Source organism: Molossus molossus, unplaced genomic scaffold (assembly GCF_014108415.1).
Source record: "Molossus molossus isolate mMolMol1 unplaced genomic scaffold, mMolMol1.p scaffold_m16_p_21, whole genome shotgun sequence".
In the NCBI taxonomy this organism is placed as follows: Eukaryota; Metazoa; Chordata; class Mammalia; order Chiroptera; family Molossidae; genus Molossus; species Molossus molossus.
The window spans coordinates 51703565-51721563 of record NW_023425357.1 but is presented as its reverse complement, the minus strand read 5'-3'; the positions used below and the strand labels follow the sequence as shown (position 1 = coordinate 51721563).

General features: G+C 52.2%; 1 protein-coding gene and 1 pseudogene across 1 annotated transcript; one reads left to right on the top strand and one right to left on the bottom strand.

Moving 5' to 3' along the window:
* Positions 1 to 374: 374 nt before the first annotated feature.
* Positions 375 to 13407, bottom strand: LOC118639613 (annotated as a pseudogene).
* A 1464-nt stretch (positions 13408 to 14871) lies between these two features.
* LOC118639096 (60S ribosomal protein L32-like) lies at positions 14872 to 15279 on the top strand. Its single transcript, XM_036275312.1, has one exon. The coding sequence runs from the start codon at positions 14872 to 14874 to the stop codon at positions 15277 to 15279; it is 408 nt and encodes a 135-aa protein (XP_036131205.1).
* Positions 15280 to 17999: the final 2720 nt, after the last annotated feature.

Sequence of the window (17999 nt, the reverse complement as noted above, 5' to 3'; positions counted from 1 at the left end):
ACTGACGGGCCTTCCACCAACCCAAACACTAATTCAAATCCCAACACTTTCCCTTGAAAACTGGCTTAGTCTCCTTAATTCTGCCCACTCATCAAACCTTGAGGATTTTGCAACTGAGCCAAAGCCTCCTCTTTGGGAAAATTAGGGCAGCCGGCACTACACTGGTTCCCGAGGTGCTGTCCCCAACAAGTGCACCCACCACCCACCTCGTTGAAGGCCCAGGAGGGTCCTGCACTCAGGTCTCCCCAGGAGGACACATTGCCGGGCCCAGCCCTCCCGGAACAGAGCAAGGGGAGGGTCAGAGTGCCCTTAGTGAAAACGTCCACCGGCTGTTATCAGAGTTTTCATTTGTTTTCTGCTCTCAAAGCAGAGTCCTAAGCTGGGCTCTCCTGCCCCTGGTTCCAGCCCTTCGGCCCCTCAGGGAGGGACACATCCTCTTCCAGGCTGCCAGTGCCTTCCTCAGACTCCTCGTAGGTGGACTTCTCCGTGAAGGGCTGGGGGCCCAGCATCTTCACCACGTCCCAGCTTCTCCAGGGCCTCTCTTTCCAGCATCCACTTGCCCACCTGCAAAACACAGCTGCCGTCAGAACACTCTGAAGGGGTCCATTCAGCCCCACCTAAGACCCAGCCACACTCACCTTGTCCACCTGCTCCCAGCACTGTGTAAGCAGGTCCCGCGTCCACTTGTGGGCGTGGCACTTCCACATCAATGAGCTGGCAGTGGCCTCACAGTGGCCTTCTCTACCAGAACCTCGTCGGGGGAAGTCGAAGGACACTTAGCCTAGCTGTTCACTCATCCCAAAGTGCACAGCCTGGGAGCCAGTGAGAAGCCAAGGTTGGGCGTGGTGGGACATGCCACACAGAGTCCCCCGCTGGGGCCGCTGCCCTTTACCTGTGCGTATGTGCTCTGGGTCTTTCCTCAAGGCGTCCTGGGCCCCCATGGTGACTGGTCCAAAGAACACCTGCTCGGCCACCCCGACCCCAGCATGGCGCACCTGCAGTCCAACAGGTGCACAGGAGCCGCTCTCTGGGCAAGCACTGGGTGAGCCAAGCCCTGCCCCCGCGCAGCAATGGACACCTGCAAGGGATGGGGCCGTGTCCTCATCATGCCCCGCACAGAGCCCTGCCCAGCCTACTGGTCTTTCTACAAGGGTGTGGGAGGAGAGGAGAGCCCTGGGCCCCACCAACGTCCAGGGGGTCACCCAGAGGGTCAACGTGGAAACACCTGCATCCTGCCTGTCCTGAGGGAGTTCTAGGGGAGCCATGCGGCTGGGTCCAGAGCTCAGGAGAGAGGTGCATTTAATGCCAAACCTCTAGGGGTGTCAGGTGGCTGGTGTCCAGACCCCACCTGGAACCAACACCCCCTAAGCCTACCACCCACCAATGAATCTTTTGACGAATACTAAACCATCACATGCCTTGAATGTGCCCACGTGACCACCAGCCACGCAGACACCCACAGAGTGAATGCTCAGGCCCGGAAGTGAGGGTTGAGCAGGCGAGAAGCGGCCCGAGCCCCAGTGCAGACATACGGGAATGAGAGACTGGCCTCCAGCGGGGGGCCACATGCTCTAGGAACCAGCCCACCACTGCGTGTCTGGACTCTTGGTAGACTTCTCACCTGGCAACAGAACCCTCATCTTCCCCAGGCCTAAAATCAAATTCCCAGGAAGTAGGAGCAGAGGAGGAAGGGACAGCTGGACGCGGGTGCCAAGTGCCTCCGTACTCAGGGCACGTGGGTGGTGCTGAGCCTCTGCTGGGCCAGGGCAGCCCCACAGCCTGTCTTCTCCATACACAGTGCTCAGCCCGGCATGGTACCTGTCCCTCCACACCAGACACTACGCTGCCTGGTGCCCCAGCTAAGAAGGTCCCCACACGGCACAGTGACTGCGTCAGGAGGTATCTTTTGACTGACACAACTTCTTTCTGTGGCCTGACTAGAAGTGATGCCTGAACCACGGGGGACAAGAAGAGAGTCCAACTGCCCTCCTACAACCCAGCTGACAGGTAGTGACAGGATACAAAGGGACAGGAAACTCGCGATGAGCCGGCTGCAACTGGCCGCTCTCCAGAGCCACAGGACACTCTCCACAGCTGCGGGGACCGGCCTCAGGCTGCTCAACTGCATACTTCTCTCAAGTGCCACATCGAGAGAGTTTAACAAGGACAGGTCAGCGTCACCCAGCTGCTGCCTGGCAGCTGTCACAACCCTGGGGCTGGACTACGGACAGCTGCTGGCCATGTGGACACCCTGATCTGCATCCCTGGGAAGGCACTCAGGAGACCTTTACTCAACTGACTGGTTCCCCAAGTGGCAGAGCTGAGGATGCGAGGCCAGTCAGTGACTACGCACGCGCACACACAGGCACACGCACTCTGCACCGCCGCTCACAGTGCCCGGCCCTGGCAGGAAGCGTCCAGGAAGCCCTGCTCCTCCCGGCCACACTCACCACCCTCCTGGCTCTAATTCAACACCTGGGGCCATCTCCTCTCAATGTAGCTCTAGAAAAAGCACAAGAGTTGTTGGCAGATCTCAAGTCCCAGATTCTGCTTTAGAAAACTTTCCATGGTCCGTGTGTGCCAGAGTGAACTGGTCCCCGGGGCAGGTGCCTCCACAGGGGTGCCCGCACCTCGACAACCCTCTCGGTCTGCTCAGAGCTTCTGCTGGCGGGCAGCCGTCAGGCCTGTCCCTGCAAACGCTGGGAACGTCAGCACCTGGCCTGGGCAAGGAGACGCTGCCCTTGGAGCCCAGCGTCTTGTCCCAGGAAAGCCTCCAGCAGAGACCAGAGCACAGCAAGGTGAGCACGTGATGGAAACAGGGCTGTTCTGTCATGACCATTGGTTTGGGCCAGTGTTTTGGTTAAATAACTGGTGAAGATACAATTTATTTAACATAAAATCCACATTCTATCACACGTATATACCACATGTACCCATTCACGCGATGGACATTTGGGAGGTCGTGAATAATGCTGCCATGAGCACACGTGTAGATGCCTAGGATGGCACTGCTGGGTCACACGGTGACTGTTCTACTTGTGGGAGAACCGCCACTGATCCCACACCTGCACTAGCTCGTGTCCCCAGCGGTGCACAGGCTCCGTGTCTCCGAGCCCTTGCCAACCCTACCCTGTCCTTGGCGGCGGCCTGCTGGGTGTGCAGTGCCTCACTGTGGCTGTCATTTGCACTTCCCCAGTGACCGACAGCACAAAGCTTCTTCCTATGTGCTTTGTGGCCATTTGTGTGTCTCTGGGAAAATGTTTATTCAAATCCTTTGCCCATTTTTAAATTGGGTTCTTCCAGCTGAGTTGTGCAAGTTATTTAGTTTCTGGATTTCAAACCCTTATCAGGTGCATGATTTCAAATGCTGTCTTCCAGCCTCTTGGCTTCCTTTCACTCACTCTACAATGTCCTTTGATACACAAAACTTTAATTTTGAAGGAGTCCAATTTATTTTTCATTGGTTTCATCATACTACTTAGGAAACTGTCACCAGAACAAGGTCACAGAGACTTTCCCCCTTCCTTGCAGCCTGAGTGGACACCCCAGGACCCTGAGCTCCGTGCCTCATCTCAGGCTCCAGGCCTGGAGGGGCCAAGCACAGAAGGCAAAACAAATGAAAAAAGATTTCCCTCTTGTTTTCTTCTAAGAGCGTTATAGTTTCAGCTCTTACATTTAGGTATTTTCTCCATTTTGGGTTAACGTCTTTTTAAAATATGTTTTTATTGATTTTTTTGAGAGAGAGAGAGAAACATCCATCGGCTGCCTCCTGCACGCCCCCTACTGGGGCTTGAACCCCCACCCGGGCATGTGCCCTGACTGGGAATCGAACCGGGACCTCTCAGTCCATGGGACGTCACTCCATCCACTCAGCCACGCCGGCTGAGCTGAGTTAACTTTTATATAGGGTATTGGATAGGGTCCAATTTCAGTCTTTCACATGTGGACATCCAGCTGTTCCAGCCCCAGTTGTTGAAGAGTCTGTTCTCTCCCCACTGAAGGGTCTTTGCACACTGGACAAAATTCACTGACCAGATGTACAGGCTTCTACCTACTGATCTGTATCTGTGGCTGTGGCCGTCGCCCTGTGCTGTCTGCTGGAGCCTGCGGTAGTCCTGAAGCAGGGAAGGTGAGCCCTCCACCCTTCTTTTACGAGATGGCTTCGGCTGCTCAGACCCTGCAGCTGCACAGGAACGTGAAGGTCCCCCTTGTCCACGTCTGCCTCGCAGGCTGTTGATGAGGAAAAGACAAAGTCTGGGTGGTCTGCTCCAGTTTTAACTTGGGCGTGGATAAAAGACAGAGAGCATGTTCTGAGCAGGACACAGACCAGGACCTTCACGAGCCACCTGGTCAAGTGAGACACCCTCCCTCATTGCCCTTAGCTGACAAATGCTCATCCCTGTGTGCACCTGACCCCAGCCCTTGCTTTGCACTTGGCAGGACACTAGGGAGACTGTGACTGTGGTGGCTGGGGGACCAGGCTCCATGGCAACATGTTCTGGGGTGGCAGGGACTGGAGCAGAGATTGGTGGCTCGCTAAGATTACCACAATAGGCGGGAAACTGGCAGGAAACCCCCTGGAAAAGCCCTAAACTCCTGAAGTTTAAACCACTCTGGCAGGGAAACAAGTTTTCTAGACCAGGTTCCTGGGTTTTAATTGCAACAAAGAGAGACAAGCAAAGGGAGCTGCCAGGTTGAGAGCTTAAGCCCAAGATGGAAAGACAGCCTGGCCGCTCACTTCAGCAGGTCTGTCCTCGGACACGTGTGGTCAATGCAGCAAAAAAATGATCGAGTCTAAACAGAATTAAAATAGAAATTCACATGGGTGCAACTCGCTTTAGGGCTAAACACCTCTGAGCCCTCTGCGAAGTCTCAGCAGATTCAAAGTTGTTTTTTCTATAATTCAGAACCTTTATTTTATTTTTATTGAATTATTTTATTTTTTTCTTTATTGACTTTAGAGAGAGAGGAAGGGAGAGAGAGAGAGAGAGAGATAAAAACATCGATGAGAGAGAACATGGATTGGCCGCCTCCTGCATGCCCCCCACTGGGGACTGGGCCCACAACCTGGGCATGAGCCCTGACGGGGAATTGAACTGGTGACCTCTTGGTACAGGGGTCGACACCTAACCACTGAGGCACACCAGCCAGGCTAATTAGTTTATTTTTGTTAGATGTTTCTCCTTTCCCCAACTGACGTCCCCTCCCCACAGCATTGTTGTCTGTGTCCATGGTTCTGAGATTCAAAGTTTTAAAGAGAAAGCCAGCACGGGTCAGATCGATGGCACAATCAGAAGCCAAGTACACACCCCCCGAGGAGCGCAGGGCGGCCTGGCCAGCACTCGCCTGTGAAGCCAAGTGAGCCCTGCGAGCTTCCTCCAGGGCATCCACACTGAGGCTCTTGTTTAACTTCAGTGGAGAAAGGTGCACCTTAAAGACAGCACCTGCCTTCAATGTCACAAGGGCCTAACAAAAAAAGAAACAGCCCTGGCCGGTCTTGCTCAGCAGTTAGAACGTCAGCCTGCAGTCCAGAGAGACCCGGGCTTGGCTCCCACTAAGGGCATGTACCTGGGTTGCAGTTTGTCCCTGGCCCTGGTTGGTCGTGTGGGTGGCAGCCACTCAATGTGTCCCTTTCACATCGATGTCTCTTTCTCCCCTTCCCACTCTATCTGAACAAAAAATGGAAAAATGTCCTCGGGTGAGGATAAAAAAAAAAAAAAAACCGCCCTGGCTGGTTTGGCTCAGCAGTTACAGCGTCCTGCGGTCCTGAGAGACCCGGGTTCAGTTCTTGCTAAGGGCGCGTATCTCAGTTGCAGTTTGTCCCCGGCCCTGGTCGGTTGTGCGGGTGGCAGCCACTAGATGTATTCCTTTCACATTGATGTTTCTCTCTCTCTCTCGGTTCCTCTCTCTCCCTCCCACTCTACCTGAACAAAAATGGAAAAATGTCCTCGGGTGAGCAAAAAAAAAAAAACCCAGGGACCGCCTGGGGTCCCAGCACCTTTCCGGCCACGTCTGTACTCACACTCAGTTAACCAACAGGAGTCAAAAGCAATGGCAGAAACAACTCAAAGGTTGTGCATGTTTGGCTCTTGAACACATTAAACACCTTCCTAACCAAGCTGCCTCTGGCCGACACCAAACCCGTCCGCTGGGCCGTGGTCAGCAGTGCAAAGACAAGGCCGGGAGCACGGGCCCAGTGACTGGCAGTCTCAGAGGGAAAGGGGTGGGGCAGACTCTGCTCTTGCACACTCTTTCCAGTTTCTTGCACACTGCACACCGAGGACCTCAGGAAGACAATCTGCCACATCGCTCCCACCTGTATGGACTGCAGACCAGACCCAACCACGTCTGTTATTCCCAGAAGCAGATCTCAAGGAAATAAGGAGTTTGTGTGCCTCCAGAATCTCAGTCGAGCTGGGCCGGTGTGGCTCAGTGGATTCAGTGTCGTCCCAGGGACTGAGAGGTCCTGGTTTGATTCCCCATCAGAGCTCATGCCTGGGTTGCAGGCTCGATCCCCAGTGAGGGGTGTGCAGGAGGCAGGGTTGATGTTTCTCTCACATCAATGTTTCTATTTCTCTCTCCCTTCCTCTCTTAAAAAAATCAATAAAGCCCTGGCCGGTTTGGCTCAGCGGTTAGAGCGTTGACCTGCAGTCCTGAGAGACCCGGGTTCGGTTCCCGCTAAGGGCATGTACCTCGGTTGCAATTTGTCCCCGGCCCTGGTCGGTCGTGCGGGTGGCAGCCACTCGATGTGTTCCTTTCGCATCAATGTTTCTCTCTCTCTCTCTGTTCCTCTCTCTCCCTCCCACTCTACCTGAACAAAAAATGGGAAAGTGTCCTCGGGTGAGGATAAAAAAAAAAAAAATCAATAAAAACATTTTTAAAAAAACAAACAAAAAAAAACCTCAATTAACATTTACCCCAAATACACAGCTAATGATCTAACCAAACTCATCCAACAGCACAGAGACCAGCACCTGGGTGCCCAGTGACCACACTCACCAATGTGCACCTGGGGCTCGAACCAGCCAGGCTGCATCGGGGTGGGGTTGAGGATGTGGGGCAGCTGGTGCCTGCCAGCACCATGACACTGGTGACCGAGCTGAGCCCTGGGTATGAGAGAAGACAGTGAGCCATACTCCTGAGCATCCTTCCCCCTCCCTCTGGTCACGACAGCATGTCCCACTGCCCTTCTCCTGCACACCCGCCCATCTTCCTAAGCCCCTGCCCATCCTGGAAGCCCCACACTGGCTCTGCTTTTCCTCCCACTCCCTGCACACCTACTGCATTGGCAGACCTCATGCCCAAGGCTGGCTCTGAAGGCCACCCCCGCCCCGGCTGTTCACAAGAGGAACCAAATAGCCCACACTCAGCTTTTCATGGTCCCCACTGCTCCAGCTGAAACACCTCTCCACGGGGGGTAACTGGGATCCCCATGGCCTGCTCTCAGGCGAGAACCCCACCCTGATTCATCACTAGTTCCTGTCAGCCTCTGGTGCCTCCCAGGGGCTGGGGAGACCCTCCACCATGTCAGCACCTGCCAAGGTCTCTGTCCGCCCAGATCCTGGCGGGCTCACAGGGCCCACGAGCTAGTGCAGATGAGGGCAGGCAGGAGTGCACTGGGATGCCCAGCAGAGGGAACAGGAGGGAGGAAGGCGGCGCCCACTACAACTGTTTCTCCAGTAGGCCCCCAGGTGTCAGAACAGAAGAACAATCTCACGAGAATCAGTACTGAACACTGGAAACAATGGGGGGGGGGGGTCTGAGAACGCTCTGGTCTGTGAAGAAAGGAGTTGGCACAGGCAGCCTGACCATCCTGACAAGGCGCCCTCTCTGCCTCTGGGACCTGGGATTTGGGGACAGTCCCCACCGAGCCCTGACAAGAGGGGCTCCCTGTGCCTAAACCTTTGTGAACAGCATGGTCTATGCTGAGCGCCTGCCTTCCTCACAGACTCAGGTCTGGGCACAGGCTGTGCAGAGGATGCACATAACCGGCCCCAGCCCCCGAGCGTCCTCACAGTAGTCGCCGGGAAGTGCCTGCAACTCCGCAGGAACAGGAAGCAGTGCCTCTTCCCTGTGCTGGTTTCGCCGTGTCCTGTCACTGTAACCAGTCATGGTTGTGAGCACATGGTCACATGCTTGTGAGCAGGACGACACGTGGCACCTGGGAGCCCTCCCAGCAAGTCGCGGAGCCCAGGATGGTCTCAGGAACCTCCAGTGACAGTGTCTTCAAGTGCAAACACTGGAATCAGTGCCCAGACACTTCCGATGCAGCTTCAGCAGGCTGGCAAGCTCTCAGATGCACTTAGGGGGGAGCCATGAGCAGCACTCTTGACTGGGCGGAAGGAAAGATCTTACACAGGAGGCAGCAGGAGAGGCTGAGGGGGAGCATGGCTGCCTCCACGCCGTCCTGTGGGCAACAGTGTTAGGACTTGTCCACCTCCCCAGAGAAGTGGGAACCACCTCATCCCCACTACCCTCCTCCTGCTGGTGGAGGGCAGGGTACATCAGCCCCCTGGTCCTACTGTGAGCACTGGGGGCCTGTGAGGATCTACCATAGCTATCCCCACCGTCTGCCTGAGAGAAGCCTTCCTTAGAAACAGAATGATCAGGATTCTCACCCAGGGAGCTGTTTACAGAGTGAAAGGAGGAGGTCATGTGAGGGCAGAGGGGCCTGTCAGCAGCTGCGTCCACTCGCTACCCATCACCACAAGCATCTGGTTCAGGGTCTCCTGCTCGCTCTGGCCTCCAAAGTGCCCACGGCCTCTCTTCCTGCATCAATCTCATCCATGAAAAGATACAAGGAGCATTTCTTCGGGCCAGAGAAAACATGTTTTGCACATGCAACAGAAGTGCACACAAAGAGCCTGTTTGTTATGGGTAGAGACAGGAGCCCTCTCCTCTGCGGCTCACTCTGTGCTCACTGCCGAGCCGAGCCGAGCCCCACCCCACCCCACCCCAGGAACAAGAGCTATCCACCTACCCTTGCTGGCCCAATGCCGACAAACATCTCCAGGAACTCTGATCCATTTATGGTGATAAAAGGCATGCTAGCATCCCCCTGCAGGTGCCTTGGCAAGAAGCGTTTGCCACTACCGGGAGGACCGGTGACCACGGCTCCCTGAAACACAAAGGTAGCACCTGGTTCTTTAAGAAGACAGGCACCCGGCCCTGGCCGGTTTGGCTCAGCGGTTAGAGCGTCGGCCTGCGGTCCTGAGAGACCCGGGATCGGTTCCCGCTAAGGGCACATACTTCGGTTGCAGTTTGTCCCCGGCCCTGGTCGGTCGTGCGGGTGGCAGCCACTCGATGTGTCCCTTTCACGTCGATGTTTCTCTCTCTCCCTCTGTTCCTCTCTCTCCCTCCCACTCTACCTGAACAAAAAATGGAAAAATGTCCTCCGGTGAGGATTAAAATAAATAAATAAATAAGAAGAAGACAGGCACCCGGAGGAAAGAGGCCCGTTTCCTACTTAAACAGGTGGCTTCTGGGAGTGACAAACAAGAATTTCATCCAAGACGCACCACTCTTGTAGCTGAGGTTTGCCTTCAACACCTCTGCCCTGCAGATTCCAGCTACTGTGAGCTGTCAGCTTCTCAAGCTTGCTGGTCTCAACAAGCATTTCTGCAGCTGCGAAGGCACCTCTGTGGGCTGTTTCCTTGTCCACGACTTGCCTTTCGCTATCTGACTTAAAGTTTAAAGACACCGATTCATGCTCCTGTAACACACCTCAATGTTCATTTTACAAATTACCATTACGCCTGAAAATTGAGAATAGATTTAAGGGGGAGCTTATATTGCTTCATTTCTGGTCAGGGGTGCAGGTTAATATCTAATTACTTCAAAAGAGAGAACACCAGGGTTTTAAGTCTTTAAGAACAAAAACATAATATTGACACACAGGTGAGGTGGAGGGAGCCACAAAACTTAACCCTATGACAAGGCACTGGCACCCCACACCCTGTGACCACAGCTTCAAGATTCAGATGAGGCACAACCCACAGGGATGTTCTTATTTATCCACCACCGCTGGTCGTGTGACCCACGCAGAGCATGTCCTTTGACAACAGGCAGTGAGTCAGGGTATGTGCCCACATTCACTGCAGGGCATTTCAGGGGGTCCTTGTATTTCATGCTGGGAGGGGCTAACAGCCACCTGGACCCTCAGCACCACTGGGAACCCCTCCCTCAAACCCAGCATGGTTGGGGGTGGTGCTGCATGCAGGTAAGAGGACCAGCTCAGCTACCTGGCTCCACCCACTTCATTCATCATATCCACTTTCCCCACTCAATATAAGCACCTGAAATAAATCCTGAAGCCCTGGCCGGTTTGGCTCAGCAGTTAGAGCGTCAGCCTGCGGTCCGAGAGACCTGGATTCAGTTCCTGCTAAGGGCATGTACCTCGGTTGCAGTTTGTCCCTGGCCCTGGTTGGGTCATGCGGAGGCAGCCACTCGATGTGTCCCTTTCACATCAATGTTTCTCTCTCTCTCTCTCCCTCTCCCTCTTTCTCTCCCTCCCACACTACCTGAACAAAATGGAAAAATGTCCTCGGGTGAGGATGAAAAAAAAAAAATCCTGAAAAGCAAACTGAAGTGTCCAATGCCACAGCCAAAAGCCAAGTGGAGGTGTGTGGCAGCTGGGCTTCCTGTGGGCAAAGCTCCAACAGCGGCAAAGGCTCCTTCGGCGCCTGTCACACCCACGTGCTTTCCAGCCAGCGCTCACCAGACTGTAAAGCAGAAATGTCACCCGTCCTCTCAGCTCGGGTTGACAGTGGCACCAAATGGGGGAAGCTGGGGCTACTCAAAGGCTCTGGTGAGCACTGTTCACACTGGAGCTCGCAGCCTGGTCCAGGGCCCGAGATGACCCAAAGGGCCTGTGAATCGACTACTTATGAGATGCAGCTCTTTCTATAAAAGGACTCATAGCTTCTGTCCAGCCCGTAAAGGGTCCCTGACAAAAAGGCACCAGGAGACAGACCCAGCAGCCAGAATGGCCAAGGCTCAGTTTCCTGCCGGACACCGAGCCACGCCCACACCACACCTGTGCCCCTGCTGGTTCTGGGTTTTCCAACAGGCAGCTGCATCTGATCCCAGCCCTGTCTGTCTGAGCTGTACTTGTTTTAATTATGTAACTTAATATTATGTAAACTAATAAATAAAGAGTAAAGAAAGTTGTTTCTTCAAAAAGTAACTTGAAGGGTTATTACTAAAAAAGTGTTGTCAAATTGAACAGGTGAGAAAGCTCTAAATGAGTAAGAAAAGGTCATGGAAACATATATTCTGCACTCAGATGGCTTCTAAGTCCTCACTTCAGTTCAGAGAAACAAAATTGTCACCAACACATGGCTTATGCAGGACATTCAACAGAGGATCATGAGCACTGGGACCAAACTCACAGGAAGAAAGACAATAAAGGACGTGCATTTAAGTTAAACGTACCATAGACACCTATGTATTGTTCCTATGACTCCACTGTCTCATAGTTTCAAAATTTTAATTCACTGTTGTCTCAGGTCAATCAGGCAAGAGGATTTTCATTGTTCTGCTATTTCACTCTCACGTCATGTGCCCATTTCACGTCAATGTTTCTCTCTCTCTCCCTCTCTCTCCCTCCCACTCTACCTGAACAAAAATGGAAAAATGTCCTCGGGTGAGGATATAAATAAATAAATAATAAATATCAATGGAAAAGTACCCTCGGGTGAGGGCTAACAGCAAAACAACAAAGGCGTGTGAAAGCAAAGACTGCTGCTGAAGTTTTGGGACACTGCAGCCTTTCAGTCCCAAATAGGCTCTCCACTAAGAATGTCTGCTCCAGGCCATGACCTGGAAATGCATTCAGGGCTCAAGGGTGTCTGTGCACAAGTCAACTTGTTTCTGTGACACCCCAAGGCAGTATCAAGAGACCTCCTGGAACCATTCGGGAGGGACTGGGAGGGGACACAGTGATTGTATTCACAGGCTAAGCTTTTCCAGCTCACAGAAAATCCTCTGTGTGAGCAACATCAGGAGTTTGGTCTCAGGGAGCCAGGCGAGGCTGCTGACGTCGAAGCACAGCAGGGCCTGAGCACAGGCTGCGTTAGATGGGCTGGGGAGTACGTGAACACTTTGCCCTTAGGTGCTCCAGGCTCCATTTCAGCATGAGACCCCGGGGAAACTCCAGAATCTGTCCCACATGCGAGCACAGGGGCCTGTGTCGCCCTTCCTCACCACTGCACCTGCAGAGAGCAGGTCCTCACAGAAAGGGGCTGCAGCCCCCCCTTAGGGAACACAGACTTGTGCGCAGATAACAAAGGACTCAGCCACAGCCCCTGGAGAGAAGCAACAGTTCCCAGCAGCCACCACCACAAGAAGTGAGTCCAGATCTCAACAGTGCAAGATGTGGGGCAAGGAGGGCGAGTCCTCTGCTGCTGCATAAGGTTGCACTCAAGCCGGAGCAGCTCAGCAGCACGTCACCCGACCTCAGGACCTGGGGACAAGCCAAAGAGGGCTCTGCTGTAGGACACCAAGCCAGGGCAGCCCGCAGGGCAGGGATGCACTGAGAGAGGAGCTTTCAATCAGATATGAGTTGGAACATATGATAAACGAACAGAATGAAGTCTTAGGAGCAAAAGCTAATGAAAGGTCCAGTCAGGCCATGATGCTAAGGGACCTCCACCCAGAAAAAAGATGTCTGTGCCCAAGGCTGAGCTGCTCAGGACTCGGCTCAGTGCACGTGAACACACGCCTCGGGCATCGCAGCCTCCTGGTGGACAGATTGCAAAGTCCCCTGCCCCACCTCTCACCAGGTGATACTGCCCGAAGTGCTTCCAGGTGATTTCTTTCCCAGGATCTCGAAAATACAAGAAGAAAAATGCCATGGCAACACCCGTCCCCAAAACAGCCAGACTGCAGAAATCTTTGTCACACCAAAGGAACTCCCCTGTGGAAGAAGAGAACACATCTCGCAGTTAATGAAGGTGGGTCTTTCATTAAAATAGCTTATTTCTTTTTTCCGACATTATGAGAGAAGTTGTCCAAACCTGCCTGCCCCCCCACACACTCTGCCATATGGCCCACGAGTGTGGTGACACCAACGCCAGTCCTTGGGGAGGACCCTGCCGGTGGATAAAAACACACCCAAGCTGGGCTCTCCAGACCCTGGAGAAGCAGAACAACCACACCGAGCTCTGCTTGGGAACCATCACTTCCGGTCTTTTCAAGTTCAGATGGAAATCTCCATGTTTCGTAAATTAAACTCATCTCTCAGCATCTCTGAATCAGCTCTGGAGAAGCAGAAGCACACAAAGCCAGGCACGCGTGACTGCTCCCTGGACACGCAGACCTTCCACAGCTGCTTCCACCAGGAAAAGTCGTCTCGCTTTCTTCTTCCCTCCCACCATCCACTCCAGGCCCAGCATCCTTTGGTTCACCAGTTTCTAAAGAAAAGAAAGCCTGACCTCAGAAAGGAATCATACACAACTTTGCGGAGAAAGAGGATTCAGAGAACAGGAAAATGCTTCCCAACATTCATTTCCCCAACGCTGGTGCCTCTGGGAGAGATGGGGGCAGCAGGGCAGAGTGGGAACGTGTGGGGGAAGGGTCACAACTACACCAACCCCACCCATTGAAATCACCAGTGGCTGGTGCACACATGCCAGGCATGACAAGGGACACTCTCTAGGTCCTGCTGAAAAGCCACCTTCTCATGCTCCTGACTGCACTGCTCTGCTCTGCACAACCATGCTGCTGAGGAATAGTTTTAGACACGTGCAATTCCTCAAATTTCACCTTGCTGGTCTCAGGCCTAAGCTTCACGAGTAATTCTTTCCTGTTACACTTTTCCACTGGGGGGAAGAAAGGAGGAAGACAGTGAGCAGACAGGCTGGCATGGGGCACTTCTCAAGAAAACCAGAGCACGTCACCTACTCTCAGCACACCCCCTCAGATGATGGGTCCAGCACCATGAGCTTGTGCCTGCAGTACTTCCCAGTTCAGATCACACCAGTCCAGCCCGGAAGCACCTGGAAGCCCACCCTCCGTAAGGTGCGCAGTGTGTACTGGGTCTCAGGCCCCCACTTGCTTCGCCTACAGTCAAGGTCCTAGTAAGCTGGGCACATACGAGAAGAAAACTCTAGTCTAAGTCAACTACACTTCTGATAAAAATTTCTAAAAGGTACGGCAGCATACACAAAAATGACAAGGGGGAGGAACAAGAAACCAAAGCAAATAATTGCTGGTAGGGTGTCTGCTAGATATTTAACTTTATTGGATCTGTGTGGCATTCGATTTGTAATAAATATACCTTTGGTCTTCCTGGCAGGAGTCCCTAAAACCCTTGTAATTTCCAAGTGACAAGAGACATAAGAATGTCCTTTGTTATTCTTTTTTTTTTTTTTTTTTTTAATTTTTTTTTTTTATCCTCACCCGAGGACATTTTTCCATTTTTTGTTCAGGTAGAGTGGGAGGGAGAGAGAGGAACAGAGAGAAGGAGAGAAACATTGATGTGAAGGGACACATCGAGTGGCTGCCACCCGCACAACCAACCAGGGCCGGGGACAAACTGCAACCGAGATACGTGCCCTTAGCGGGAACCGAACCCGGGTCTCTCCGGACCGCAGGCCGACGCTCTAACCGCTGAGCCAAACCGGCCAGGGCTCCTTTGTTATTCTTAACTAGCCATTTCAAAAACACCTGAGTTTGTGTTAATGACGTGACTTTTGGAAAAGGCCTGAGGATAAGGGTTGGTCGGTAGGGGAACCAAATGATTATAGCCCCAGATTTCCTCCCCGAAAAGGGGAGAAGGTCTGCAGGTTGACTTAACCACCAGTAGCCAGTGATTTAATCAATCATACCATAAGAAACCCCAAGGAGGGCAGCAATCTTCTACTCGGCGCCATGGCTGCCCTCAGACCCTTTGTGAAACCCAAGATTGTCAAAAAGAGGACCAAGAAGTTCATCCGGCACCAGTCAGACCGGTATGTCAAAATTAGGCGGAACTGGCGAAAACCTACAGGTATTGACAATAGGGTGCGCAGAAGATTCAAGGGCCAGATCTTGATGCCCAACATTGGTTATGGGAGCAACAAGAAAACAAAACACATGCTTCCCAGTGGCTTTCGTAAGTTTCTGGTCCACAATGTCAAAGAGCTTGAAGTGCTGCTGATGTGCAACAAATCTTACTGTGCTGAGATTGCTCACAACGTCTCCTCAAAGAACCGCAAAGCCATTGTGGAAAGAGCAGCCCAGTTGGCCATCAGAGTCACCAATCCCAATGCCAGGCTGCGCAGCAAAGAAAATGAATAGACAGATTGTGTACACATTGTATTTGTGTTAATAAAACCATAAAATTCTGCCAAAAATAAAAAATAAAAATAAAGAAACCCAAAGGATGGGGTTTGGAGAGCTTCCGGGTTGGCAGACAAGAACACATCCATGTGGCAAATGGTGGCACACCCTGAACTCCAATACTAGGGATGCTTCCTGACCTCATCTATGTATCTCTTCATCTGCCATTTCATTAATATCCTTTAATGCCCTTTGTAATAAACCGGTGACTTAACACTGGTTCCCTGAGTTCTGTGAGCTGCTCAAGCAAATTAGTTGAACCCAAAGAGAGGGGTCATAATTTACAGCCAGTTGTCAGAAGCACAGGTGACAACGTGGACTTGCGCTTGGTGTCTGAAGTGGGGGGACAGGGGCAATCTTTCAGGACCAAGCCCTTCACCTGTGGGATCTGATGGTAACTGCAGGCAGAGGGTGGCAGGGAAAGCCATGCACACACGTGTGACCAGGAGTGAGGTGCTGAGAGTGGAGGAGATACACAGAAATGCATTTTTCCATAAGAACCTGGGAAACTAACCCTACATTTAAAAAACAAGAAATCATTTCTGAGTATGAAAAGGTGGGCAGCCACCGCTTTTAAGGCAGCAGCCACCTCTCACAGCCGGGCACCATCCACGGCCACGTTTCCCACCACCAGTCACCAGCACAGAGGAAGGGCCTAGCAAGAGGCCCTCCCATCCATGTTCCAGGATGAGACGAGCCACAGGGATTGCTGCTCTGAGGACCCCAGAGCAAAGCCACAGAAGAAGCTCAAAGGCCAAGGCTATCAGAAACGGCCAAACATATTATGGGATAGAATTAGAATTTGCATAAAGTTGAAGGACAAAGAAATGTTCTATCTGTAGATGAGCATGTAAACACTCCAACATGCTTTAATGGGCCTCTTCTTCTTCCTTGCTCATGGATACCTAGGCAGTGGACATTACACGGGAGAAACACTTTACAGCAGTGACCTCATCACCCCGCATCAGCACACTAACATAAAGGACAGACTCCTCAAGGCTTAGGGTTCCAACAAGCTGAGGTGACACCGAGAAGCAAGGACGAAGAACGGAGTGACCTGGGCATGATGGCTGTGTCCATGACCATGCGAAGAGAAGAGGATGCCAATGCCACACATGTGTGGGCCGACCTGCTCATCAATTCTCAAGATTAACTCAAAAATTAGTGAATGCTTTAAAAACACTCAAAATGTAAAGCTTTCGACAGTGTGGTGTGTAGAACTGGCCCTTTTACATTTTCTTGGAGCTGGTTTTCCTAATCTGTGTTCCTTCCACACCCCTCAAGCCCTCGGGAAGAAAGTGAGGCAGTTCTGGCATGTGCATCACACTCAGATAAGCAACCACACTGCTGGGTCAGAGCGAGAGAGTAAGGCAGAATCAGTCTTCTTTCCTGACTTCTTGCCGGTGCAATCAACATGCACCTCCAAGTCCTAACACAACAAGGCAGCCTTCCACTCTGCACATGCAAGCCCCGCACAGGGTCTTCAAGGGGCAGAGAGCACAGAGCACGGTCCCAGGGCTTGCTGCGAAGGGCACACATGCGCCAAGCTCACTGCAGTCTGTACCCTGTCTCGTTCTGCTTTCCAAATATGAGGCTCAGCTTGGCTGGCCCTCAGATATACAGAAAAAAGGTTTATTCCCATGCCTCTCAAAAGATTCATTCAGCAACTTCCTTCTGAAAGACTTTCCCTTTCACTGTCTTGAGTATGGAAACTGTGAAGATGTGGAGGTGCTGTGTGACCCAGAACTGGGAAGAGCTCAGTGTGGCTCAATATAAAAGCTAGAAAGGAGGGGGGAGGCATGGGCATCATACACCCATCCCCTAGTTTCCACACTGTGGGGGAGACACTGAGGAAGCCACACTGGGTTCCTGGAAACCTTGTGCTGCCGATGATGGCAGAGGAAAGACAGGTGCCTTTGGGTGGTTCGAACAGCCACTGGGAAATGAGGTCAGTCTCACAGGCGGGAGCAGCTGCTTAGATCAGCTGCCTTGAAGGTACCGAAATGAAAATGGAAGACACGACTGCCTTCTGATGGACAGGCATTTCCTCACAGCAGCAATGACTGGTGTGCAGGGTCAGGGACCAGGCCTGAGGTGTAAGCTTGCTGCCTTTATTTACCTGCTTAAATATATCATTAAAATTATGCAAACAGGAACAAACTTTACTGCAGAATGCATAAAGAACTTTCACAGCTACAGCTGTTAAAAAAAGTAACCATTTCTCGGCTGGGGCAATTTTGTAGCCTCAAAAACAAACACAATTCTAGGACTAAAATCATGTGAAACTTAAAAGCCAAAGGATATTATATGATTTATCTTTATTTTTAAATACGATTTTCTATTGATTTTTTTAGAGAGAGAAGGGAGAGATAGAAATATTGATGTGAGAGATACATCGATTGTCTGCCTCCTGCACACCCCCACTGGGGATCAAGCCCGCAAGCCTGTGCCCTGACCAGGAACTGAACCGGTGACCTCTTGGTGCATGGGTCAATGCTCAACCACTGAGCCACACCAGCCAGGCCAAGTCCTTTATTTTAGTTCAGACTTAGTCCTTATCTGATTTGGTTAGGGAACCACACTGAGTCAGATGCAGCTCTTGGAGACACAGGTGTTCTTCCTCTTGGTTTGGATGAGCTTTTGCTATTGGTCTTTGCTTATGCAAAGCTAAGAAGTGA

Coding starts and splice junctions, on each gene's coding strand:
- LOC118639096 (XM_036275312.1), top strand. CDS start 14,872: ATGGCTGCCCTCAGACCCTTTGTGAAACCCAAGATTGTCAAAAAGAGG.